This window comes from Festucalex cinctus, chromosome 11 (assembly GCF_051991245.1).
Source record: "Festucalex cinctus isolate MCC-2025b chromosome 11, RoL_Fcin_1.0, whole genome shotgun sequence".
Lineage (NCBI taxonomy): Eukaryota > Metazoa > Chordata > Actinopteri > Syngnathiformes > Syngnathidae > Festucalex > Festucalex cinctus.
Window position 1 is genome coordinate 27,924,353 of NC_135421.1, and position 27,999 is coordinate 27,952,351.

The 27,999-nt window shown below is 41.7% G+C and overlaps 2 protein-coding genes across 3 annotated transcripts in view; one reads left to right on the plus strand and one right to left on the minus strand.

Annotated features, from left to right (window-relative positions):
* fancb (FA complementation group B) overlaps positions 1–11,054 on the minus strand; it is a 19,473-nt gene extending 8,419 nt beyond the window's left edge. The window contains exons 1-8 of the mRNA XM_077535917.1: positions 9,759–11,054; positions 9,300–9,455; positions 9,052–9,141; positions 8,816–8,944; positions 7,458–7,630; positions 5,545–5,981; positions 4,005–4,245; positions 2,655–2,964 (exon numbers count right to left, since the gene is read on the minus strand). Of these exons, the coding sequence (XP_077392043.1) occupies positions 2,655–2,964; positions 4,005–4,245; positions 5,545–5,981; positions 7,458–7,630; positions 8,816–8,944; positions 9,052–9,141; positions 9,300–9,455; positions 9,759–10,637 (2,415 nt within the window). The 5' untranslated portion in view covers positions 10,638–11,054. The remainder of the gene's footprint in view (positions 1–2,654; positions 2,965–4,004; positions 4,246–5,544; positions 5,982–7,457; positions 7,631–8,815; positions 8,945–9,051; positions 9,142–9,299; positions 9,456–9,758) is intronic.
* On the plus strand, positions 10,467–27,999 carry mospd2 (motile sperm domain containing 2). 2 transcript variants are annotated; one of them, XM_077535918.1, is made up of 16 exons: positions 10,467–11,169; positions 11,269–11,326; positions 11,998–12,153; positions 12,859–12,945; positions 13,059–13,213; positions 14,334–14,394; positions 14,496–14,534; positions 14,637–14,761; positions 14,891–15,079; positions 20,150–20,244; positions 24,442–24,535; positions 25,445–25,541; positions 25,762–25,882; positions 25,972–26,065; positions 27,109–27,138; positions 27,604–27,999. In XM_077535918.1, the coding sequence occupies exons 1-16, from the start codon at positions 11,137–11,139 to the stop codon at positions 27,754–27,756; spliced, it is 1,587 nt and encodes a 528-aa protein (XP_077392044.1). In that variant the 5' UTR covers positions 10,467–11,136; the 3' UTR covers positions 27,757–27,999. The 2 variants fall into 2 exon arrangements, with proteins under 2 accessions (XP_077392044.1, XP_077392045.1); XM_077535919.1 differs by lacking the exon at positions 27,109–27,138 and having other exon boundaries at positions 10,723–11,169.

Sequence of the window (27,999 nt, forward strand, 5' to 3'; positions counted from 1 at the left end):
GGGTTAAATGAAAAATAAATGACTTATGTGTATACTTGTCTCGCAACGGCTTGTGTACCTTTTGACATGCAGACAGCGGCGGCAGTGGGCGGAAGGACGACGCTGAAACTGCCAAACACATATTCTATTGAAAGAACTTTCTTTGAATGCTACTATTGAAACTTTATTTATCAGCCTGAACATCAATAAACAGAACTGCACCACATCTGCTTCGTTGTCTCTCGCCTCATAAAAGGTCAGCTCAACCATACACATTTTTTATTTGTATTTTGAAAGTGCACTTTATATTAGTTTTCTGTCATATTAGATCGATTCTCCCCCATGAAGAAAATAACAGACCAACGCTGCTTTGGCCCGATTGCAGGTCAGATAAAAAGTCTCATCTCGGCGAGGTGATGACACCGGCCACGGATGACTGCGTGGCCTGGGGTAGTGTGGATATTATCTGACGGTGGATTTCCTCCAATGCATGATAATGGGCCGTCGCCATTTTTTGCTGGCTCAAGTACGAACCGAATGGAAAATCCCTGTGTATGGTTGCATAAACAGCCGAAAGCCAATTTGATGTAAAAGGCTCATAAATATGTTATGCGTTTAGCCAAAAGCAATGATTATACAGCATATACAACGAATAATGAGACAGGTGAGTGCAGCTCTTTAGTAGGAGATTAACTTCCTAGAACTAAAACAGTAATTACAAGCCAGTTTAGTAGACAAATATGCAAGTCCGCCTGAGTCATCAAGCCCAAACCGCAGGAATTGTACACTAATCAATAACACTAATCCTCGTGTAGAAATCCCATCAATTCCAACCTTACATAACAGCCCATTAATAATGTTTGAATTATGTAAAAGGGGGGGAGTCATTACGCCGTACGACAGCACATGAAAGAAATATTAGTTGCAGTTTCTAATTGCGTCCGGGATCGAAGCAACTTTGCTGCTTTATTGAGGTGCGGGGAGGGCTTTGTGAGCGCTGAGAGGCGAGAAATGAGAGTTGCCATGGCAACTGCGCCCAATCAGGAAGGCCAAGCAGCGAGCGAGAGCAAATTGTTTATAGCGCTGGTACATTATTTAAGCAGAACGCCATTATGGCTCGACATGAAAATTGCAGTAAATTAAAAAAATAAACCGCCGGAGGAAATTTATTACATCCAGTTGAGCATTTATTTCTACTATGAGAATATGCAAACATTATAAACGTGTTAATTTCGATTACTTAATTACAGGAAAAAAATTACATTCAACTTTTCTCTGCCCTATTTTCTAGCACAAGCTTAAACACCAAGACGCTATTACTGTCGAGATCAGACTTGCACTACTCTTATACCATAATGCAAATTCAAAATATACACTACAGACATGCTGTGGATGTAGGGATGAAATGCTACTATTATTAGCACATCAGCCTGGGTACAAGAGGCCATGCATTGACCCAGCATTAATTTTCAATAACTATGTGCTCCGTTGCACATTATTTGTTTAATGGAAAAGATACAAGGGTCATTATTCCTGAGTTTTTATGTAGTTGCGGTTTGCTGAAAAAAAAATGGCAAAAAGCATCACAAAGTGCTGTTTTGGTTCATTCATCGAATAACTATAGCAAATTGTTCATTCTCGGGACGGGAATTCATTTATCAGCTTCCTAGTCTGCTTATTTTTGTTTCTTTGCAAAATGCTCCTAATGAAAAGGAAAATGAACTACGATGAACTGGACCATTCTGCCGTCACGTGTGTGACATTCTCATAACAATTTGGTTGTTCTTCCGGGCTTCAAGCTTAGGCAATCAATGACACTTTATCAATTATAAGATATTTATCATGTAACGTGTCACACACGTGATGTAGCATATTTGCTTCAGTATCCTGGGAAGGGAAAATAAAAAGCTAACGTACGACACACTAAATATCCTGTAACTATATGGTCTCCTGTTTCCGTGCCAGTCACACCATTTTCTACTTCTTCAGGTCACCAACTACTATTTTGCCTCAATTTCTTATGACAAATCAATTGGCTAAATATTTCTCTATTGATGCAGCTCTTGCATTAGACATTGCGCAGGTACCGAATCAATTTTTTCTGACATGTAAAAAGAATAGTGAAACATGAAGCTTGGCTCGAGAAAAAAAAAACAGATATACTGTACAGTGTTTGTATGCGTCTCTTCTGGTCAGGTCAATCTGGAAGACATCTTGTGCAAATTGTGGCATTTTCACAGCGGCGTCGTATGAGAAACTGCATCATGTCCCGGGAAGAAAACGAGTGAACCGTGAGGTGAAAGAACCAGTAAAAGCTTTCCCTTGTGCGATCCCACCTCCCCTCCCCCTGACATTTCTCACTTTGGGGTGAAACTAGAGAGCATCAACAAATAGTGTGAGGACACAAAAGTCTGGAGGATTAAGACAAGCACAGCGCAGCAGATTGAAGCGATGGCGCCTCGGAAGGTGATCAAGTGGAAATACGCTCAAGCGGATGCGACAATAGAATGTAACCAAGTCAGCATCAGTTTGCTCTTGGAGGCCAAATTTGATTATTATTTTTTTTTTCCCCTGGAGTAATAGCATTATTTCATCTGAGTCTCAATGAGAGCTGCTAAATCCACATCAAGCTGGGCATCCGTCAGCCTTTGAATAAACTTACGGTACCTACTCACATCCACCCGTGGGTTTAAATTCCGTACGCTCCTCTCCACATCCCGTTGCCAGGCGAGTCGACACCTCTGGAGCCCCTCCGGCGTGCCCGGCTCGGGGGTCTCTTTGGGCCCCGTCGCCCTCTCCTCGCCGTCCTGCTCCCCACGCAAAAGCGGTGACACAAACTCCCGCAGGGACGCCACTTCCTTCTCCAAAGCCAAAGCCAGTATCTGAGATGACCCCTCTCCGCTTGGGCCGCGGATGGGCTGGATGGAGCAGGATGCTGGGAGGTAACCTAGCAGAGCGTCCAGATGCTGGAGCATCTGCAAGTGGCTGTGAAAAAGAACAATTGATGTTAAACTCATAAATACAAACCACTAAGTTTGTATTTTATGTGGTCCGTGAGACTTTGAAAAACGAAAAGTGGGTATATGGAGGAAAAAGATGGCTGACAGTAGGGGTGTGCTGAAAAAAATCGATACGGCAATATATCGTTGCGGGCCTCATTACAATACACGTATCGGTAGGCAGGCATCATAATCGATATTGCTTGTTAACTTCAAATAGGCAGCTAACATTTGCCTTTGCAGCTTGCATTGCACCTAAAAAATAAAAACCAGCAGCGTCTTTGAAGTTAATTGCCTTCAATTAATGCAAAAATAGCTCACCAGGGATTGGACACTGTGTCGTGCTAAGAAAAATTAAAGCAGAGGAAGAATATCAACATTTTATAAACTTAACATGGCACGTGTCTCAATGTACCAATTTTCCTATATTTTGTTTAAAAAAAAAACCGAAATAAATTGTGTTACATGGAAAAAAATCCTGTTTTTATTTCCCCAAATATTTCAAATAAGCACATTTTAGATCTGCAATTTTAATACTTTGAATTTTTGCTCATATCGGCTCATGCCTATTAATAAATTTTCCCGTGAGTCCCTGAAAACTGCTCCCTGCTCTGCAGCTCGTACACATGTAGAGCAGGCATGCCGCTTGGTGGTAAACCAGAAGACATGCTAACAAAAACATTTTTGTCATCCAGCATAATAAACATATCCTTTAGGTATACATATGACTGTTATTATAAAATGCAAGTAAATTAATGTAAAATATCGCGATGCGTATCGCCTTGAAGATCATGTAATGTATTGGGATACGTATCGTATCGTGATACGTATCGTATCGTGAGGTCGGCGGCAATACCCAGCCCTACGCCCATATATCGACTTCCAAAAGTAGTTTAGTCACTTTTTCCCATTTATTTTACAAAACAACAAAACATGTAGAACAAAGTTGCACTTTTCCGTAATTGATACAAACTCCTTGCTTGGCAGAATGCTCTGCTTTTGGCACTACAAATGCATACTTCTCACCTCGAGTGGACCGCCAGTTCCCCCCGGAACGGACTGATGCGACGCCAGCGCAGCAGCGAGAGAGTCGAGAGTCCTTGAGAAGCGAACAGTCGATGCTGAGGGCTCACTTCTACCCTCTTACAGCCCGCTCTCCTCTGCAGCCAGCCGTCAATATCGCCCAAGCTGTGATGAGGAGAGTCTATGCGGAAGACCCGGCGATCCAGCAACGCCAGCAGACACAGAAAGTCCTCCTGAGCCTCGTCTGGTGTAGAAAAAAAAAAAAAAAAAAAAAAGGTCACGGTCAGCATGAACTTTACGGAACATATACAGTACTATAATAAACTTGGATTTTTGCAAAGAAAAATGTGTCCTATCACAAGAACAAAACGCAATATTTTAGCAATGAAGTAGTTATATTACATGAACAATGTTGACATTTTATGACAACGAAGTCTTGCTGCCATCTTCGTAGTACGGATGCCCAAAGGAGAAGAACGAGCAAACATAGTAATTGAAGGTAGGCTTGCGAAGTGTGGTCTCTCTCTGAGGCGCCGTCGTGCGCAAACTTAGGTCACTGCATTCTATTTGTTCACCACTAGATGGCACTAAATTCTACACACTGTCTCCTTAGGAATAAAGTCACAATACTATGAGTATGAGATGAAAACAATCTTGTTGTACTATTAATAATTAGAACTAATTATACAAGAATAAAGTGTTCATGTCTACGGTGTCCACGAAGTGAGTAATTTTACGACCATGACTTATTTTTGTAAAAAGTTGCAATCTTATAACTGAGTATAGCTTCAAAATTATATTTATCTTTTTATAGATATATAAAATAATCAAAGGCATTTTACAAGACTGATTTCAATATGACAAGGTGTTATTTCATGGCAATTAAGTCATAATATAAACAGTAAATTAACAATAATAAATCCAAAATATCTATTTTTAAAACTAATTTTATGAGAAGAAAGACGCGTTCCAAAAAAATGTTAATTGTAAGACAATTAGAAGCTCTCATTTTCCAAGAATGAAGTCTTCATTTCACAACAACAATCATTAGTATCTCCTTAATGCAGTGCTTCTCGATTAGTTTTTGTTCTGTTCCTCCCCTCAAAGGAAGAAGAAAATTTGTTGGAAGTACACCTCTGCAGATGAGCTAATACTCCTTCCGCACTCACTGGCAATGAGCGCCACTGCCATCTACTGTAGTGGATGTGCAATTACACGTTATTCTGGTACTTTAGCGAGAGCGAAAATGGAACAAAAAGAAACTACACAATGAAAACACCACTTTTAATGGCTTTGTTCATTCATCTTATCGGAAGTATTTTTTCAATAAATATGTAAATGCCTTTCTCGGACTGACTGTTTGGAGAGATTAATTGTATTTTTATTCATTTCCTTGGGGCATGTTAATTTTAGATGAGCAAACTGTAAGTCAAGGTTCCGCACAGCATTTAAAGTTTTTAAATTCCACATAAATGGGAAATAAATTAGAACGGTGTTGTTTTGTTTGCTTTTCAGTGTGAACTGAAGCCGCACTGCAATGTACCTGTTTTGAGCTCGGGGTTGTTCAACAGTTGGGTTTTGAAGTCTGCGTGGATGCCAACAGTGACTTGACCACAATGCAGGACAGTCGGCGTGGGCACGCCGGCGGGGACTGAAGCGTCTCGTCTCGGGGCGTAATGGAGCATGACATTGCATTTGACACGGCCGGAGTTCAGCAGAGGTGCCAGCCTGGTCACGGCAGTCACGGCGAGTCTGGCCGTGTTGAGATCATTCGGGCCGCCCGCGTCGTGCCGCTTGCTTCTTTTGGCTGCCGGCTCTGGGAAGGTGGCGGCCGAGGAGGAGGAGGAGGAGGAGGAGGTGGCGGAGGGTGAGGGGCCGAGCGCGGGGAGCCACAAGACTTGGCTTCGGGTTTGGATGACCGCGGGCGTGGAGCCGTGGCCCGCCTCTGTCAAGATGGATAAGCTCGTACCGACCGCTGGTCTGGAACAAAAATAGCGCAACGCTAAGGATTGCTGACATCATAGGGACAGTAGCGCAGATGTGTGTGTGAAGAAATACAAGTAGGTGATTAACAACAACATTCCAGATGGTGAGAATACATCAGAAATTGCAGTGACCCCTGAGGCAACACTTTTTTCTCTACATGTGCTGGAACAGGTGGTGGGAGATATCAGATTGCTCCCACAAAAGGAGAATGTGAGGTTACTTAAGAGGGAGGGGGGAGGTGTTGCCATGACAACCACCTGCATTTGGCTCATATTCACATAAGACTGCGGGCAATCAACAAGTAAGACTTATGCTATGTTTATTTTACAACTTCAGCTACCATTATTATAGGTCAGGGGTGTCCAAACTTTTTCATTTGAGGGCCACATACAGAAAATCCGAAGGACGCAAGGGCCACACAATGTTATGAAGAGAAATTGTGTTAGTCCTAAAAATTGTACAAATAATTTATTTCTGCTTTTGCATAGTTAGAAAAAATGCTACAGTATATAAACCAATTTATTTGTAATATGGCAGTAGGGTTATTATAGTTTTGGAATTTTTCATTTTAGTTTTTATTTTATTTTTTTAAATTTAGTTAGTTTTAGTTTTCAGGGTGATAGTTTTTTTTTTTTAATTCGTTTTAGTTCTTTAATAAATGTTTAGTTTTAGGTTAGTTAGTTTCAGTGTTAGGTTTAGTTTTTTTTTTAAATGTGTATTAATTGTGCGCAATATTTAAAAAACACGATGGGCGCGACGTCATTATTCCGGTTTATATCAAAATAAATCTACTAAAAATCACATTTAAAATCATCCCCAAAGGCTCATGCATTAAATTAATTACCAAAGACGAAAACAAATGACATTTTTGCTATAATTATAGTTAGTTTTATTTTAGTTCGTTTTGTAAACATTAAATGTAGTTTCAGTTAGTTTTTTTTTTTTTTAAAGCATCTTCATTTTTATTTTATTTCGTTAACGAAATAGTTCTTCGAATTTTAATTTCTTCGTTAGTTTCAGTTAACTAAAATAACCTTTAATAGCATCTGTGTTTTTCGACACCCTCCCTTCTTACTGTGTCCATCTCCAAACATGTTTGTTTTTATTTTATTTGAACTGAGTCAAATGCCATTTTTAGCATATGTCGCGGGCCACTAAAAAATGGACGGCGGGCCACAAATGGCCCCCGGGCCGTAGTTTGGACACCACTGTTATAGGTTAAACTGGGCAAAATACTGTATAAAAAAAAAGGTATATAGGTAAAGGTATATATATATATATATATATATATATATATATATATATATATATATATATATATATATATATATATATATATATATATATATATATATATATATATATATATATAAGGTACTATAGGTTTTGGTACTTGAAAATATTTAAAACAGTACAACAATAATTAACTCGAAATATCTTTGATCATATTTGACGATGAAATTAAATTACACTGAGCTGTCGGCAGCAAGCACCACTCCCACCACCAATCGTCCGTCGACGACGCGATGCCACAGCTCGTCAACGTGAGGTCTGCAGGGCACCGCTGGCACGACTCGGGTCTTGTCATCGGCGGCCTCGTCCTTTGACTCGTCATCACTCTCCCAAAGAGAGACGAGCCCTTCCTGGAAAGAAAGACGATAATGACGAACGACAGGCGTGTGACAGGCTTGACGGCGATGGCGCTTTGAAGTTTGGATGTCAACAAAAAGACAATGAACAAGTGGTGACTCTTGCATTTAAGCAAGAATCGATATTTTCTCCAGTGTTGCTTTAATCAAGACTTTGTGGGATGACTTAAAGGGGAAGGCGGGAGGGACTACAATCTCACTCGGACTCTGTACCAGTAACATGCCGCAGAACGGTGGTTGGTTAAAATATCTAATATCTATAAATCCTCTGATTTCGGCCCCTTAACAGTAAATATTTCTGACGGTCCTTCATGAAAGCAGAAGTATTATCTTATGTGTTTAATAAAAAGACATTTGCAGTCCTCCGTTTTTACTTTGGAAAACAACAATCAGCATTTTTTCCCCCCTATTTTTTGACATAATACGGGTCTAACCAGTAACTAAATCATAAATTATGGAAAAAATGATAGTAAGTTCACTGTGTTACAAAAATCAGTTTTGCAGTCATAATATGAATAACATGTAACTGCCGTGTAGTCTTTAAGTTAAACCTGAAGTAGCCTCAGGAGTGTATACCAAACTAGTAGCCCTTCGCATTAATCAATACCCAAGAAGTAGCTCAGTTTGAAAAAATGTTGGTGAAAACTGTACATTGCTCACTCTTGTGTGACATGTCTTAATTGTTATTTAGTTGTATTATATTTGATATTTATCATTTAACAATACCAAATAAACAACAATCATTGGTTAATTAACAATAATAATAAAAAAAAAAAAAGTGATTATGCAATACATCGAACACGAAATTATTTTTTGAATCCGATTATTCAATTAGGGATGGCTGACTAGTTACCAAGTATCGGATCAGGCTGATACATGGTCTCATTTCACATTATCGGCACTTGAATGGAAAAAATTGAAAATTGCTATTAATTTTATGATTTTCTAAATGCTATGTTGGGATATACACTATGTGTCTTTTTTTTCACTTTTGTTTTAATTTAACGTACCAAATTAGTACTAGGCACTGGCGACTACTAAAAAGAGACGAGTGCCCGTCCTGGTGTCGGTCTGAAAAAAAAAGAAAGTGGTACCAAACATTCCTATAATTAATATAATAATCGACTCTAAAAGCATTCCATGACAGCCCTACAAAACTCATCCTATGCACACGAGTACCTGCTCAGGCTGTGTGAGATTTGGCTGTCGATGGCGGACCACATCAGTGAGCGCTCGCACCGACTGCTGCACAACTCTGTCCTTCACTCTCACTTCTCCTTGGAGCTCTTGCAGCGCACTCAGTCCGCTCTGAGAGACAGATGACAGTCACATGACAGAGGAAGTCAAAAGACATGGGTCAGTGTTTGGAAAACGTGATGTTGTGATGCAACTTCAGCGGTGTTTTCAGATGTCACCTGCAGTCTGGACTCCAAAGCTTGAATTGTGAGGAGGTGGTTCTCCGGTGGAGGGGACGTCTTCGATATTGCGCCACTGTGCTCGCCACGCTGAAATTGCAACATTCTGACATTACTGAGACACCGAGTGAAGTGACATTTTTTGAGTGTTTGTTTTGAACTCATTCAGCTCTACTGGGAGCTGTGATAAATTGTAGGGGAAAAAATGCACGCATCTCTTTTAGCAGTGAATGAGTGGTTTTCCTTACAGAAAAGGTGATCCCGCAGAGGTCAGTAATAATAAAATGTTCTAGCGGCTGCCCCGGTACACAGCCATCCTTAAAAATCAACAATAACTGCTCTGTACCGCATCCAAGATAGTCATCCACATGCACAGAGATCACATTTGACCACTGGGCGGCGATCTGCAAAAGACATTTCAGACAAACTGTGTGTTAATGCTGAGAGTGATGGGAAATTGAAACCAATGTTGCAATGAGACACTAAAATAAAACAAGCAACATCAAGGTTTAAAAGTAAAAGCTGGGCAATGGGATCATTAGCCATCAAACTCTTTTCTAAAGCACTTCATTAAGGGTCATGAGTGAGCTGAAGCCTTCTCTTAAATTATGTAGGAGGAAACCACCAAAGTGGCTTCAGCTCAATGGCCAGTTTTGGCCACCCCTACACTAGATATCTTGAAGGGATACAATTCTGCTCATACGTACTTGAAATGTATCCTTCCATACAGCACACACATGGCCTTGGTCGAAAGATACAACAAAGATGACTCCATTTCTTCCAGTGTGGGCCACCTGTATATCTTCAGGTCTTTCAAACGGGAGCGCGCACGTGTCCTCCACCACGCCATTCTCCAAATAAACCAGTCGCTGATTGGAAGTGGCTGCAACCACAGTGCACCGCACGGCATCGCCTGCTTGCTGGGCTGACAGCACAGAGATGCACTTAGTGATGCAAATATAAGGTTGAGGTAAAATCACAGCACCGTCGAAGGTGTGACCGGTCCCAAGCAAATAGGCCACTGTTGGTTGAGTGGAGCACTGTTGTTGTCCCAGTATGAACACTTGTCTCTTTTGGAGGGGGAGCTCGCCGATAAGACAGTGGGACAGCTGGAGGGGCACCCGTTTGACCCCTCCTGAATCCCTTGATGCATGAAATACAGCATCAGCATGTGTCCACAACACTGTGGGCCCCTGGAGGATGTAAACGTCCCCACTCGGCTTAAGAGGGAGGGAGAACTCGACGCAGGTTTCCAGCTGGTTTGCACCACTCAGAGTGAAAAGTTTATACAGAAAAAAAACAGACTTCTTGTTCTTTTTTGCCACAAGGACACACGGCGCGATGGTCCTACTCTGACCGCACAAGACGCTTTTCGACTTTATGAAGGCGTCGACGCGTGCTGCGCTTTGGTGGCTAATGACAACCGATCCTTCTGATGCCTGGAGGAAAACTTCTTGCTCCGGTTGGAAGGAAAAGCCACGAAACGTCAACTCGCTTGTTACTCGGTTGTCACTTAAGCAGTGATGATACGTGATTATCTTACCACGGAACGAGAGTTGGGTCGAAGTCGAACTGACACCCTTCATGATGCTTTTAAACGACAAACTTGCGTTTGTGATGTAATTATTACTAAATTTAAAATGTAATTTGCGTGTTTACATTTTTTAAAGACGTCGAACTGACTCTATCGGGTTTGTGTCGCTCGAAAGCGCGCGCCAACCCGGAAGTAACACGTTACGTCAGTCGAAGTGCATTGTGGGAGTTGATTTTTGTCAACAGCGGTGCGTTCACCGGCTTAAGCTAACCGCTTTAGCCTCCGTGACCGGGCTAAAACGTATGCGCCTCGTAAGCGATTTATTTCACTCCTAAAAAAAAATCCTCGAACACTACACACTCCGTCCTTCCTTTAACCCATCACAAAACAAGAACAAAGCAAAGAGGAGTGGCCAACGAGCTGAGCCAAAATGGCTTCGACGGGCCGTCAGTTTCCCACTTTACAGTGATTCACCCTAACTGGAGCTCGGTAGCGATCGAGCTAACGAGGAACTATCAGAAGGGAAGGAAAGGCGCCGGTGATAGTTGAACATGGCTGAACTTGAACAACACCAAGGAGATCAGGTATTCTAATACTGAAATGTGAAGATGGAGCGCTGTCGCCGATGTTGTTTTGCTTCTAAAACGTGTGTGTAAACTTCCCTAAACTCTTGCATGTGGCAGGGCATTGAAGACAAAATTGAGAAGACGAGAGAGAGATTCAAGAATGAATTCCTCAAAGGTAAGAAAGGGACTTCAGTGATGGTGTTTGAAGTTGTCATTAGCCTCGCACCTTCCACCAACATGTTACACTTGTTTTTATACACAGATCATCTATTACATGTGAAATATCCGTACTTAAGTGTCTACGATGTAACCAGGACGAAAACCAATAGTGATAGCATCATGACTTTACGAAGGGTCCAAAAAAGCTTCAGATAAACAGCTAAAAGTGACCATGCACACGCCCTTACGTCATTCCATCTACATACTGGCCGCAATGCATTTACTATACTGTAACTCTAAATACACATAGAACCTTTGAGAACCGGAACAAAAAGCTTAAATCATTTAGCCACCACATGCTCCTACTAATTTAAGTGTGAATGTATTCAAACTGAAATATCCCCTTTGATAGAAAGATGCCACTTGGCTTTACACGTTTGCCACACTTTTATTGAGCCAAAAAAAAAAAAAAATGTTTTGGTGCCTTTTGCCATCCAGTGCAAGACTATAAAAAGATGAACAATGATGTACACAAGTACATACCGTAATTTTCTCACCACCTTACGGTGCAATGGGAGTCATATGCTACATATTTCATGAAGCACTTTGTTCACAATTACCTTTGTCCATTATCTGCCAGATCACTAACACGGCTTGTATAGTTACAAATGTCCATTTAAATGTCAGATTCATCAGACAAATATGACCAAAGAGATGTGGACAGACTGCAGGAGGACAACTCCCTGGTGGAAGGCTACTTGATGTGGCGACTCTACGTGGTGGACGACGCCTTAAAAATGATTGATGAGAGTTTCCAATGGAGAAAAGAGTATGGCGTAAACGGTGAGAGGGTGTCACATCATTGCTGTCTTTCTGTATGTGCGCTTAATTCATGTCCTCAAGAACCTTCAGCATTAACATAACATATACACATATTACAGCATAAATGCCATGTCACAGTGGTTTGAACTTTATTCGTCAGCAGCTGATCTCAAACAAGTGCTCAAGTTCAACTGTCCCTGTCAATGGAGCTGTTGATGTCGCCTGGGTGTGTGGTTGCCAGATCAGCGCCTTTCTCGCTGCTTCTCGGGGCTGAGCCCATACACACACGAGCGCCATTGTGCGTGAAACATCATGAATGGGCCACCTCTAACAACAAAACTCGCTGTTCAAATATCGTGACCGTTTTCTTTGTTCTTGGGAAGTCTTTAATCCAGCAAATGAAATTTGTCAGTTGTTTCAAGGGAATGCGATATAGAGATCAGTGACAAGAGGTTTGATGTCGTTCCTCCTTTCGTCGTCCGTAAATAAGTGTTATTTTAACTTGAAATCAAACACTTGTTCTCAGTGATTACAATGAAGGCAACTTGTCAGACTAGTTTTAGTTCTTTTCCTCTACACCTTGAGGCTACACACCCCTTAAAAAATAAAAAAAATAAATCAGGATGGCGACCAGTGCATTCAAGCAGTTGAGGCAATGTGTTGAGCTTTCCTTACACGATCCACATTTGTCGAGTAATTGTCTAACAGGCTTGTTTTCCGCCTCAGATCTCTCGGAGAGCTCCATTCCCAGGTGGATGTTTGAGACCGGGGCGGTGTTCCTCCATGGATTTGACAAAGAGGGCAACAAGCTCTGTATGTAGGACACCTGAGCTGTTTCCTGTCACCCTTTCTGTTGGAATAACAAAGATATTCTATTACATGCTAATCATTGACAATAATGTTGACCTCTGCTTACTCTTCCCCAGTCTGGTTTAAGGTAAAACTGCATATAAAGGATGCAAAAACAATCATTGACAAGAAAAAGTATGTGGCTTTCTGGCTGGAACGAAATGTCAAGAAAGAACCTGGGATGCCACTGACAGTCATTTTTGACATGTCCGAGTCTGGCCTGACAAATATTGTAAGTTTTCTTTGTCATATAGAATGTGCATGCTTGTAAAATGCTGTAAAGTCGTAATTTCATTGCCTGCTCTGTACTCGCAGGGACTGACTTTCCTCAGTGCTTTTACTCTTTGGAGATTAAAATAACCTTTAAATCCCGTTGGTCAATTCAAGGGGGCTTTCTAATCCGTGGACGCGCCGTGTCACACAGACGTGAGCTTCCTCACGCAGCTCTCCAGACAGAACAGACGAGTTTCAGGCCCGAACCGGCAAGATGCATAGAAAGAGGAACAGAAGAAACGGCTGTATAGCGTGCATACGAAATGAGGAGTTTAGAAAATCCGATCGCAAAGCAGAGCCTCAGCGGGAGCCGGAGCGTCGCTGCTCAGTATGATCTTGTTAAGGCCGAGGAGAGCGTCGCCTGCATAGCAATGAGGACTCCTGCCAATTATGGAGCCCAGTCAGGGCGCAGGGCTTGCTTCTATTGATAAATCTGTTGCCGTGATGATTGCAGTCAACGTGAAACGCTACGCTGAGCATCCATCACGGGCTCCTTCGGGCTCGCAGCCAAGTCGATTATTCCGCCGTTTATTTTTGTAATTAATCGATAAAGTGCGTGTGGTTGTAACAGCGTCAGGAGATGAGCTAAAATGTGAAATTGTTTCTGCAAAAATGTCCACCCAAAATGACATTTTCTCAAAACAGTGGATGTGAGGTAACTGACAAGAGTACAACAAATTTGTTTGACCTAAAGTGTGTATTTGAGTGGACGCCCCAATGTGCAGACATACAATAATTTATATTTTAAGTGTTAGACCCTCACTGAAAACACAAAATTATGTAAAGTTAAATTTTACACAACATCATAAGATAAAAGTCAATGGCAAAATTCCCACACAAACCTAAAAGAAACAAAAAAATATATTTTTCTCCTAAAAATGAAGACTTTCTGCATTATGTCACATTAATGAAGGCAAATGTACCACAATTATTTCTACATTCAAGGATAATACTGTTGTGGTTTGCACGCAAAATTACTCTTCTCAGACAAGTCAATGTGTACATGTGCTAATTCAAAGATAAGCTTTTATGATGCCAAACAGAAATACAAAGATGATTAAAGTCTGACTTTGTTGCAGGACATGGACTTTGTGAAGTATGTTATAAATTGCTTCAAAGTATATTATCCCAAATTGCTCTGTAAGTAAAACCATGACCCAAAAACTTTTCTTTCTTTTTTTCCGTTCATCCCATCCCCTTTTTCTGTATTGAACTCAAATTGAATTATTGTGTGATTTCAGCCAAGATGATTATTGTGGAGATGCCTTGGATCATGAATGGTGAGATAGTCGGCCCCCGCGTCGCAGTGACATTTTGATTTCGACTTTCTCTTCCTGAAATCTACCTGCCTCTCTCTCTCTTCCTCTGTCTCCCTCATCCAGCCGCATGGAAAATTGTGAAAACGTGGCTGGGTCCGGAGGCCATCAGCAAGCTTAAATTTGCATCTAGATCGGAACTCCAGTCGTACATCGACCCGGAGTACCTGCCGCCGCACATGGGTGGAATGGTACGTTGTATTTCACCTTTGTATTTGTATTTATTTCGATTTATAGATGACTCGCTCAATACTTCATTGACCGCGTGCCTCCAAAACAACTTGACCTGTTGACACGAGCTCTCTGCGGGCCCATTCCAGGACCCGTTCAAGTACAGCTACCCTCCCCTCCCCGACGATGACTTCCAGACGCCCATCAGCGACAACGGACCAATCGCCAGCGAGGACGAGAGCGAGAGCAAAGAGATTGAGAGCAAAGAGAGCGTGCAGGATAGCAAAGATGGCCTCGAGTCCAGCTTCAACTCCGAAGTTGCTACCAAACCCAAAAAGGTATCTCGTCTCTCCTTCACCTGCCATCTTAGCACAAATCGTGGCTGATGCATAGTAATAATAATAATAATAATAATAATAGAGTCTACTGGACCACTAATTGTCAATGATGCCATTTCCACATAAGTTAATAACTTAATATCATATCAGTCCTGTTTGGAAAACTCATTTGCAGTTACTCTCCACACTTTGATTTCTACAGTATGAGAAACTTTTTACGAGCCTTGGTAGGTGATGCTGTTTTGGTTAGCAACAGAGTTCAAATGTACACAATTGTGTCTGGACTGACTTCATTTTATAGTAACATTTTTGTTTCTGATGGTAAAAGAGGGTTTCTATTTTAAAGCAGTGTGCATTGGTTTTGGCTAATCGGGGCATCTTGTAGACAAGAGACGCAGTCACTATTTGAGGAAATACAGTCTAGTATGTGGTTGTTCTCATAGTTAATGTTTCCAAAGATGCTGGATAATCTTTCATCTCTAACATATTCAAAGTTGTGAGTCCAGGATTACAGCGTGTAATCAACTCTCTCTCTGACTGTAATATTCTGATTTGGAAGCTCCCACTCATGAAGGTGACTTTCAACGTCTTTGATTGTATCGATGTCAAAGCTTTTCTCGCTGTCTCACATCCGTACTTGTACGGGCCAGTCAAGTCTGATCTAATACTGTATGGCCAACCCCCAGAACTGGATGTCCACTAAACTTAATGGCTTTAGAGGGAATACGTGTCCGTCCTCCGTCCACATCCTCCACATTGTGACCTCACTGTACTTCATTCAGCATTGTTGCAGTTCGGACTGCAGCTCACTAGCCACCACTCTCAGAATCTATTTAGTTTCTCTTGCAGCTCGCTGTGTGCAAAATAAGCCTGCATGAAATTGATGGCCGGGCAGAAAGTTCATCACTATCTCACAACCATTTGATGTTCTATTTGCACTGGGCTTATTTCATGCGGCTCGGTGTTGAGGGCCACGTCAACTTGGGCTTGACCCACATTTATACGCGCCTCCAAGCACGGCAACTATTTCTGCTGGCCGCCAACATCGCTTGTGGTTAACTGAAACCGTAGCCGCTGGAAACATAAAATCCCACAACCTTTGAATTCCAGATAAACAAGTGAAAGCATTGTAGAGTAATACCATGTTGATCATGCACAACAGATTGAGTTAAGCAAAGAGAGATGTAAATCGGTAGTCATTAGCCTCATTGAAAAGTATGCTTTATATATATGTGCTGTGAAAACTGAAGTTGGCCTTCTTCCTTGCACCAGAAAGAGATGGATTTCACGATCAGCCAATTTCCATACGACTGGGTTACATTTGCATGAAAGTACAGTGAGTAAACCTCGTTTTCGACCAGGTTTTCAGATCTTGACACTAAGGCCAACTCTGTGATTGGCTGAGGGACTTATTGGCTGATGGAGTTAAAGCCAACATTTTGAGGTTATTGAGATGGAGTTTAAGGTGTATTCAAGGATCTTTTGTCGCTCCGTCTTCCGGGTGGATCATCGTAACAATTGGTTCTCAATTCCGTCAATCAATCTGCCGTAACGACCTCGTGCGTGCTCGTTATTAGCTGAGCATGCGCACCCGCCCGCGGCGGACGATAGGAAGTCTCCCATGCGCATTTTTTAAAAAGTGACTAAGCGGACGTTTGGCTTCTACTTTTTGAGAAGATCCTTGAATACACCTTTAAGACCAAGACTCTGGGGTGCCAAGACCAAGGTTTTGAGAGCCTGAGACAGAGATGAGAGACGTTGAGACAGGGTTAACCCCGGGTTTTCACCGGATGCGGTTGCGGTGCGGTTGCGGTGCGGTGCGTCTTGACTGCGTGCTCCGGACGGGGCAATTTTTTTGTCAATCCACACCGGCTCCGCACAGCTGCGGTCCGGCAGCTCCGTCGCCACCCACTTCCCAACGTGTCTCGCGGGACCGCGCGCGCGAGATCATGTGGCATTTCACAACGACAAACATACAGAAAGTCTGCTCAACAGAGAAGCAGAAAGAGAGGTGGACTTCTTTTGATTGAACCTTTTCTTCTTCTTCTGCTATGAGATTCCATGCAACATCCTTTTTTTGTTGTCCTTGTAAAGTATATTAATAACGAGAGTCGGGTCAGTGCGGGTCCACTCTTTATTTCTGTCTTCCGCGTCCGGCTGCCGCTCAGTACGGCAAGCGCGACGGGCACAACAAGCAATCGCGAACATCAAACTCACAATACATTACAGTCCTTATAAAAAGGATGTGCCGTGTCATATATTATTTTGTGGTTTTCCACCTCCAATATAAACCTCTCCTCGTCCATGTTCGCTGGTGTCTAAACCGTGAATGAGCACATGGCCCGGCGACGCCCACGTCACGTTTTGCTGAAAAACTTGCGAAATAGGAGCTGGCGAGTGTTTTATTCTGAAAGGTAACCGGAAATTTATTTTGAAACTGCCTCGGTCTTCCTGTCCCGCTCGATGTGTTTTGTGCTAGCTTGTCATTTGCCGGAGGCCTACCGCTGCGGCGTCCGGCAAAAATAGAAAATAGGTCTATCCTTGCGGAAGGCTTGCGGCACGCCGCAGCTGAGACGCAGTCGACACGCAACGCACCCGCAAGCGGTGTAAACTGCACCATTCGAATGAATGGAATCTAATTGCTTGCGTCGCCGGACCGCACCGCAACCGCACCGCAACCGCATCCGGTGAAAACCCGGGGTAAGACCAAGACCGTGACTTTAGCGAATAGTGACCAAGTCAAGAGTACTACTTTGAGGCGTTTAGACAGAGCTAAGACCAACACTTTGAGGGGTTAAAGCCAAGAGAAAACGTGAAGTGTTAAGACAGAGTTCAGACCCAACACTTTGATTGGCCGAAGCCAAGTCAAGACTGTGGTTTTGAGGGCTTCTGACCGAGTTTAAGCCAACACTTTGAGGCATTGAGACGGCGTTAAGACCAAAATTGAGGTGCCAAGACCAGTTCAAGACCAAGGTTTTAAGGCATTGAGACAGGAGTTGAGAGACATTGAGACAGGGTTAAGACCAAGACCTTGAGGACTAAGAACACGTCAAGACCAATGCTTGGTAAGACCAAGGTTTTGAGGACTTGAAATTTAAACCACGACTTTGAGGATTATAGCCCAAATTCAAGTGTACTACTTTCAGATGTTACCAACACTTAAGTTAAGACTAAGTCAAGAGTAAGCCTTTGATTAGAAAAGACCAAGTCAAGACCAAGACCAGATGAAAGCTTGTAAAGTCTTAAAAATAAATCAGAATTCCCGACTTAAATGGAATCGGGTCCAAGATGAATCCGAGACCCTAGTCTGGTTCTTCAGATCAGGTAAACCCTGATCAAATTAAAGCCAGGTCTCAGTTCTGTAAGTAGTTTGATGTCACTGCATACAGGCGAGTGTGTGTCATTTGCCTGTGCTTTTTTTCCCCCTTCACATTCAAATAATTCATTGTAGCACAGAGGAAGTTTTACAATATCCTGTTTCCTGTTGGTGGAAAAGTAAGAAGGAAAAAAACACTTGCCGTGGCTGTCGTACGCTCTCATATACCAGCCTGGCTGAAAGAGCTCTCGCCTACCATCTGTCCTTCTTCAAGACGGGAGATTGTGTGGGATCCCGACGGCATGCGACCTGATGACTTGGAACCTAATTGCCTCTCTCTCTTTTTTGAAACAAGGGCTGGAGGTGGTGATGCAGCATCGGATCACTGCACCCACATACGGCGTTCACACTGCGGAAGATTTCTGCGGGCTGCCAAGGCAGGTGTGCTCGTGTGGGCGCCATCACTGTCAGCCCCTTTGACTCCATCTTGGACGCGACATTTCTATTTGACCCTCTACATTTCAGCGTTTCACCATTTCAACAAAGAGACGTTTCTGACTTTTTCATGAAGAGATGAAGGCTACAGGACTTTTAAGCCTGTTTTTTAATTATTTTTTTTCACCAAAAGGCACTCACCCATGTCAACACCAACCATCACTCCAATCAAGCATTCCTCAATATTTCTCCCTTAAATGTCCCATAAAAGTACTAAATGAGTTACTGTTTTAAAACAGTAAGACCAAGTCAGAAGTGGGGAGCACTAAATTAAACCCAAACGCCTCGGAGGCAAAGCCTCAAAACAAACGCCCTCGGTGCCTCGGCCCCAATGCTGATGAGCACGAATCGTGTTGCGATTCCTACCTTGTCCCTGATCAAAATGCACAGTCGATGCACGTTATGATTTCATCCGCCTGATATGTTCCACAAATTTCAAGCAAACAATATGTGCAAATCATCCTCTTTATTTGTAATTGGTTTTATTTTGATTAATTATTTTATTATGATTTTGATTTATTTTCTTTGTTATGAAATGTAATTGGAATTTGTATTGGTTTTACAAATATGGCAGCCTTTGATCATCCTAATAATTAATTTTGATTATCGGAAATTTCACTAACACAGGAATGTGTTCAATTTAATCTACTCTTTTTTTTTTTTTTTTTTTTTTAAATTCCTGTTGTAATTTGTCCAGTTTGCACTTTAAAATGATAACAATGAATAAATTGAGTTTTTTCTTAGCAGCTGGTTATCGCAATGTTTTCATTTTTCTGTAAACAATAATTTCAAGTTGCATGAATCACACACACACTTCCCCTGTGAGTCACTCATTTTCCCATCACATGCGGAGTCCTCGCACCTTTGCTTACCCATCCCAACCACGTGAACGCAATAAACACTTCCCTGACCCCACGTGACCAACCAAGCGGCCAACAACCAAACCTCCCATCATCGGCTTTCTCCTGCCGTCACTTTATGCGTTTTGTCTTTCCCTCTTCCAAGTCACAAGTCTGAGGCTTATCTTAGTTCTGCATTCTTCAATGGACATGCTGTTTGTTCGTCTATGCTTCCCTTAAATGAGAACAAGGGTCAGGGGCCTTCAAGGGGGGAGTTTCCAAGAAAGCATTACTGACGCAATGATTGCCTTTCATTATCTGATAGGTCAACCACACGTGGAGGCCAGGGGTTGCGCAATGCTACAAGGTTGTTGCTGGTCTGTGTTTCCTTTTTCATTAAGAGTCCCATTTTCTTTGCAGGTGAATTTCCTGGAAGACAACGAAAAGGGAGAGAGCCGCATCAAAGGAGCCAGGAAGCCTCTGACCACATTCAAAGGCACCTTATTGGACATCAGGTACTCACTGCCCTCAGTTACACAACCGAAATATTTCTCCCCCGCATTTGCATCACCGTGTTATTTCACAATTAGTGGCCTGCACACTAACAGATGCCGTAACTAATTGCTAGTTTGTCATACACGTCAACACGTGGCTGGTATGACCTTCATAATGAAAACAACACCAAATGTCCCGGTGGGCATTTTGACCACAACACTGCCAGCACAGCTGAAACGGCGTGGGAAACTTTACCTCAGTATTTCGAGAGGAAGAAGTGCGGATGTAGTCTGCGAGGACTATTCCGTATTTCAGCACAGACCCAAAAAGAATTTGGGATTGGAAGAAAAATCTGGAGTGACAGACGACTTTGTGTAGAAAGCTATTAAAGTTGATTTACTGCTGCATTGAGCCATAAGAGATCATACATCTGTTGCCGTTCTACTGAACCCAATGAAGCAGGATATTGTCGCCAGAGTGAACCTTCACACTGGCACTGCATCTCGCAATCGGAACATTCAATGCAGTCTGGGGTGACGTATAGACGGCCACAATTTCAACACAACAGTGCAAGACAAATGACGTGCAAGTGCCGTCCAGATTATGTTACAATTCTGATGCAACGGGCTGACAAAAAAAAAAAAAAAAAAAGGCAGACAAATGGTAAAAACAAGTAAAAGGTGCTGCCCCACTTGTCTAAACATGAAATTGTGATTTAATACCGTGTTAGTGGAATGCGAAATTCACCAGTTTTTCTCTATCACAGATGCTTAGAACTCAGCTAATGACCAATCATGGATCAGCGTCAGAAAACAGGTGATCCCCGATTGGTCATGAACTGAGCCCTTAAAAGCACTATGATGGCAAAATGGCCGCCCACTGAGATGGATAAAAATGGGTGGATTTTGCTCCTGAACCTGTATTCGACAAACACAGTGTTAATCCAAATATCGTGTTAAGACTATTGGGGCTGCATAGAAGATATTGTAAAGAAAATTTTGGCGTTGACTTTCCCCATTAACGCATTAATTCCTTCGCTCCCGGCGGTTTCACTGGATTTTGACTGATTTTGCAAGGCCCACAAAATGATCAAATCATGGAACCTACCAAAGGAAAATCATTGGGGGGGGGGGAAGTAGATTTTTTATATGTTTCTGTTTTGCAGCAATTAGCATTAGAATATAGCTAAGTTTCATCATTATTCACAAACCTGTTTAAAAAACTGGAGAAAAGAGCTTGTTGCAACATGGTTGATCTCTTATACTCTGCTTCCACCTGCTGGCCATTTTTTGTAATAACTGCAATTGCTTTAAGTGACCTCTTCAGTTTAGAGACTGCATCATAAAAAACAAACGTTAAAAAAAAACATATAAATACGTTTCTGGGACCATGGCAATATTTAAAATAGAACGTATTTATACGTTTTTGGGAGCAAATGAGTTAACATTCATAAATGCGTATTCTCTGTAATTTAGTGGTGGAAAAACATACTTCCTGTATTCCATTCATTAGTGGATGGAGCTTGATTTGTACTTCACAATCCAAAAGTCTAGGAAATAGTTGAATAAAATCACATGCCAGCAACTTGAACGATGCACTAAAAACATTGTGGTAAGTCTCTTCTTCCCAGGATAGCATCAAGACCCGGTTTCTACCAAAATAACCATCTCGCCCCCCTCTTAGTAGCGAGCTCCTCCACTTCCTGCCACTCAAAAGCAAGACACTGCAGTAATACATTTAAGAGAAGAAGCTCCATGTAAAATTCAAAGACGTTTTACACGTTATCATGAGCCGTTATTGACTTGTTGGTACCTTTTTATGGCTCAATTGATTTGGCTGCGTGTGAGGGCGGGAATTAGTGGTGCCACCGATCAATTGTTCATTGAGTAGAAGGGAGTCTCCGAACAGAAATCATCGATTCCCTCTCAGAAGCCCTAATACTCAATCAAAACTGCAATCTTGCCTATTTCTACTTGGCTTGGGATGTTTTGAGCTACACAGTGCAGAAAAAAAACAAAATCCCACCAAACTCTTCACTTCCATTTCTACTTCCTGTCGGCGTAATTGGCCAGGTGTCCTGAAATTGCCAGATGAGCATCTATTTGTCGGCGCAGGCCGTCAAGGTCTGTTTCCCAGCGCGTCGCCGCTTTGATGTGAGAGCCGTGACGGCTCAAGGCTGCGAATCACGCCAATAAAACGCGTTGCAATAAGCCTTAAATGCGCCCGTGTTTCTGAGCCGTGTTACTTTTGAATTCAAGGCCGGGGGCTTCCCCAGAGAGTGGCGGGCTCGGGGGGGTCGCTTTGATCGCCTGTTTCGCCCAAGCCGCGCTCAACTTTTGAGATTCATTTTTAGTACTCTGGGCAAATAACACACAGACACCAAAAAGAAGAAAATATGCAGCAGTTCCTCTTCCACTAAATGCACTAAAAGCTGCCTTGACATAAGTCAGAGGATGTATTTGATGTATTTCCCCCATTCAGAGTGCAGTAAAGTGTTTTACAGCATTGTTTGTGTGTTTATAAGATAATGACAGTGTGGGCGTCTTGTCACAAGAGTTTCCCAAATGAGCTCTTTCCTCTCTTCATCAGATAATGGTTTGTAATTCCTGTAAAAGGGCGTCGCTGACTGAGTGAGCTGTTGCTTGAATGACGTGACTGGATATTTGAGACGGGCAACTTTTTACAAACCACTTTCACTATATACTCAATGCAGTTGTGCAACCACAATTCTGAACATAGCGGAACCTGTAAGGCGGGACAATTTCCATTCCGCAGTGGCGGTCGGGCTACTAAACGTTTGATTTGCAGGCAAAGGTTAACGGGCGACATTCTCAAGCGTCACTCCACCGGTAGGGCGTTAAAAGCAACTCCCCTGTTCAGCCTGCTCTTCTCACTTTCTCACTGTGCCGCCTTTTGGAATAAAAAAAAAAAAAAGCAAGCACACTGTGTCTTAATCCTTCAAACTGAGATTTCATGAGTTTAAACTGAATTATAGTACAAAGCAAATTTGGGTCAAATTTTTTTTTGAGGTTCCAAAGTATCATTTTCACTTCAACATTCTTTTGGGATGTGTCCCCAAAAAAGGCAGAGAAAAAGCTTAACTCTTTGATATAATCAATCGCTGAACTGAGCATTGGTTGTTGTACGCTGACATCTCATATAAATGATTCAATCCTTGATGGCAGTTTGAATTTTATGCGACGAGTCATATTTTTCTCAAAAAAAAAAAATGACTTGAATTGTTAATTGTATGGGCTCAGTGGTATTTTTTTTTTTTACTTTAGAAGCATTAATGTTACTTCCTTTTTTGGTGCTTGTTGGGGGGAAAAAAAAGACCCTGAAGAGCCAAAGGAAAAAAAAAACGAAAAAAAATCCATCCTTCGCTCTTATTGGCATTTTATGCAAATTAAGTCAAGTCATCTTTATTTATTGCAGCGCTTTCAAACAATTCATCACTATTAGGGGTGTGAATTGCCAAGTACCTGACGATTCGATTCGTATCACGATTCACAGGTCACGATTCGATTCGATACCGATTAATCCCGATACGAATTTATAAGTCGATTGTTGCGATTTTTTTCATTCAAATTTAGAAAATACTAATCAGTAAGCTTGTAGAGTGTAAGATTTATATGAAAATGTATTATTTATTTATCTGAAATTTCAGTCTTATAGAGGTTGTAATCTGTTTCATGTTTGAACAGCATTAAAATAAAATATTAAGGCTTAATGTTCCGTTCATATAACATCCTTCCATGCTCAAGGTGTGAATCCTAAAAAAAAAAAAAAAAATCGATTCTGCCAATTATTGAATCGATTCGAGAATCGCGCGATGTAGTATCGCGATATATCGCCGAATCGATTTTTTTTAACACCCCTAATCACTATACAGTATATAAAACTGCATTAATGCAGTGCATCCAATTAAAGTGAGCCAGAATGAATTCATATTGTTGACTATGCTTACTGCGTGACCTGTTTTCTTATATGAATATTGCGGCGAGTGAGATTGTGTTGTTGTGATACCACAATTCGAATGGACGGCGATGATAATACGACAATGCCGGCATAATATAATATAATATATCTCTCCTTTGTTGTATGTCAGCACGACCGATATTAAACTCTCTTGAATGAGTCCAAACACAGCCAACAGCCTTTCCAATCTTTATTTGTATGATGCAATTTTATTTATTTTTTCTTCCCTCATTTTGCAGCCCGGCAGACGAGCTCAGTTTTGGTTGTGGAGATGCAGAGAAGAAAAGCCTCATTATCCTGAGCAATGTGACGAAAAACCCGTTGGCCTTTAAGGTGAGCGCATGCCGTTAGCGGATTATTCATGCAAAAAAGGATTACGCGGATTTTTTTTTTTTTTCTGTGGGAGTGAAAGTCCACTCCTGTGTCACCCATACGTGCGTTTTGTGTATGTTATACTGCCTCCTGGTGGCCAAGTTGCACGTACCAGAAAGCGCATCACAATGTCCATTGAATTACAATCAAACGTCGGTTTTCGAACATAATCCGTTCTAGAAGGCTGTTCCAAAAGCAAATTGTTCGAAATCCAAAACAATTTTTCCCATTATAATTAATGTAAATAATTTTAATCCGTTCAAAGTCTGAAAAACTTTTTTTTTTTTTTTTTTTACTATTTTACTATTTTACCATAAATAGAAAAGGGTAGAAATAGACACTGTTTTATTTTAATAGAAGATATCCCATCTAAAATGTTGAAAGAAACAAAATGCGCTTGCTTTCTTTGAACCCATGATTAGGGGCTAATACACGATGCAAAACTAAAAAAAATAGAACAGTCAGATTTGCGTAAATAACAATGAACAGGTCTGCTCCGAACGAACTTTGAACACAAATGTGCTCCGGAGGAAGCATCCTGGGCATTGGAGTTAGCTCGGCTCCCGAGCGAGTCGCGTTCAGGTACGCTCGGCTTTTTTCAATTTGGTCGAGAGACGATTTTTTTGGACGAGTTCTGAGACGTAAAATTCTCAAATTTTCTGGTCGAGAACAGAAGCATTTGAAAACCGAAGTTTGACTGTACAGTAAAAACCAAATTCTTTTGCTTTTATTACTGTGTATTTTTACGCAGTACAATACTATCGAGTGCTATTTTTGTTACTAGCGGTTGCGCTCATGATTCTCCATCTGCTTTCATGTCATTAACTCGTCACAAAACGGTTCTGGTTCTAATGGATTGTGCCTGCACAGGTTCGGACCACCGCGCCGGAGAAGTACCGGGTGAAGCCGAGCAGCAGCACCTGTGAACCCGGCGCCTCAATCGAAATAGTCGTGTCCCTGCATGGAGGTACTCTTGCAAGTTTACGGAACGCTTCCCAAATGATCTCATCGCGTGCCCTTCTTAAGTCATTTCTGTTCCGTTGAAGTGAGGGCAAGTCCCACGACGCCAGACGACATCAACGAACCTTCGTGTTGTTTTGATTGACGGGCCCACAGCGGCAGAAAAAGACATCCGCTGCCTCTTCAGACCTTCCCACTTTAAAAGGTTTGCTTGCGTTTCTGCCCAGGGTCTCAGGCGTCCCCCCAGGATCGCTTCTTGGTGATGGCGGCCGAGATGGACAACGTCGGAACTCAAGAGCTGGCGCAGTTTTGGAAAGAAGTGCAAAAACCCAAAATCATGGAGCACAGGTGCTGTTTGTAGTCCTACGATTTGTTCTTGTATTCATTCTCATGTATTGTGTCATTCAAGTATTTATTTTTATTTTTTGGTCATGCAGGTTGCGCTGTCATGTTGTCGAAAGCGTCAAACCAGCAGTGATGCCTCAAAGGGAGGGCGGCGATCTAGGAAGCAGCAAGGATATCAACATAGCGGTAAATACTCTTATATACAGTAAAAATATGATATGGGTACTCTCGTACTTCGACTATGTCGCTCAATGCTAAAAGCTCATTTGTAAGGATTTGGACTTTCAAACCAGAGGGTCACAGTTCAAGTCTTGCTGCAGATATATGGCAAAATTGAGAAGTACCGTAATAGGAAAAATGTTAGTCTGCCTTCTGGCTACTGTCAAGGTGCCCTTGAGCAAGGCACCTTCCACACCTCAAGAAGTACCATTTTTTTGTAAGTACCCAACTGTTAATGCCACTAAGAAAAAGAGAAAATGAAGGCAGACCTTTTTGAAGAAACCTTAACCCCCCCCAAAAAAACAAAACAAAAACAATGACAGAAAATGTTAGACCTACAGTATATATTCCAACATTGCATTTTTCCTTAAAAATTGTATAAGTAATGACAATTTTCTATTCTTCTAATTTCAAATTTCTTGTTCCTGAACGTAAAATAGTCACAATGATAACTGGTATCGATACTCACCCATAACTAAAAATTGATATAAAATTGTAAGTAAATTCAAATTAATTAATTCAAGAAAAATAAATTACAATAAGTAAATTAAAGATTTTTTTTTAATACTTGGCGCATTATGTCATAATTATTAATTCTTTGCTGGCAAAGTACAATTCTTATCTAGTAAAAATGAATTTACTACTATTGATAATTAAAACAAAATCTAATGTTTACTGATCCTTAACTATAAATAACAAATGACAGATTGTATTAAGTTCCATTTCCTGAAATGTGGTTATCATAAGACAAGGAGAAAAAAAAAAAAAAAAACATCTGTCGAGTTAATAAGGTGATGATCACTGACTGTGTCAATCAAAATTTAGCATTATTATCTTTGCTAAGCCATTATTTATGTATCAGCTTGTGAAAGTGTACCTAATGTTATGACTTTTGTGGACTTCTCCACCATAAAACAAAACAAAACAAAGTTTGACAGGCTTTGCATTTCCAATTTGAAGGTACCAAAACGTGACTGTTTGTTTGTATTTTTCCGTCGCATGTTCCACAGATTGGCCACCGGGCTCCGAATGACAACTTAGTAAGTATCGTCTGATTGACGTCTTTCTGGCAGCTTTCTTGGGAAGAAGCCGCAAGTTCCAGTTTGCCGATGTTCACCTTTCGCCTTCAGCTTAGCGTGCGGACGCGCGAGGCCGTGTGACTTGACTCCCTCCAAACGTCTTTTCAAAGATCTCCCTGATTTGATGGATTTTGCACATCAATATCAGAGCCGAGTGGAGGCCCTGATAAACTCGCTTCTAATTGACTTACATGCAGGACATGATTCTTGTTCCTTAGCACAATTTGGCCATTTTTTTTCCGCTTCCTGGAATGCAGTTGAAACGCAAACTGGCGTTGCAGTCCACTGCTTTCTCAGTCTGTGCTAAGCTAAATGCTCGCCAACTCTGCGCGCTACTAACAGACGTGCGTGACCTGGAGCGTCCTGTCCTGTTCAGGTTTTTTTTCTAAATCCCGTAAGTCTCCTTTTTTTTCCCTCTCCCGCCAGCTGCTGCGATTGGCGGCGTCCAACTCCCGACTGGAGCAGAGCTTGAACACGTGCACGCGGGTCCAGAAGATCCTGGTCTGCTTGGTCCTGATTCTGCTGGTGCTCAACCTGTACTGCATCCGCCTGCTGACGACGGCCCGACAACTGTCGTGACCACCGCACGGTGACAAAGAACCCCAAGAAAGACCTCTCGGCGCCAAATTGAGGGCGCCGCCCCTCGACAAAGAACAAAGACACTTTTAACAACTTTGCAGCATCTTTTTGAAGCTAGGAAATATTTATTGCAAAAAAAAAATATGGTGGAAAGGAAAGATTTATTTTTGTGATCATGTTGTACAATATTTTATATGATACTCTGTGACAGATATGAAAATAAACAAGTAATTTTCAAACAAA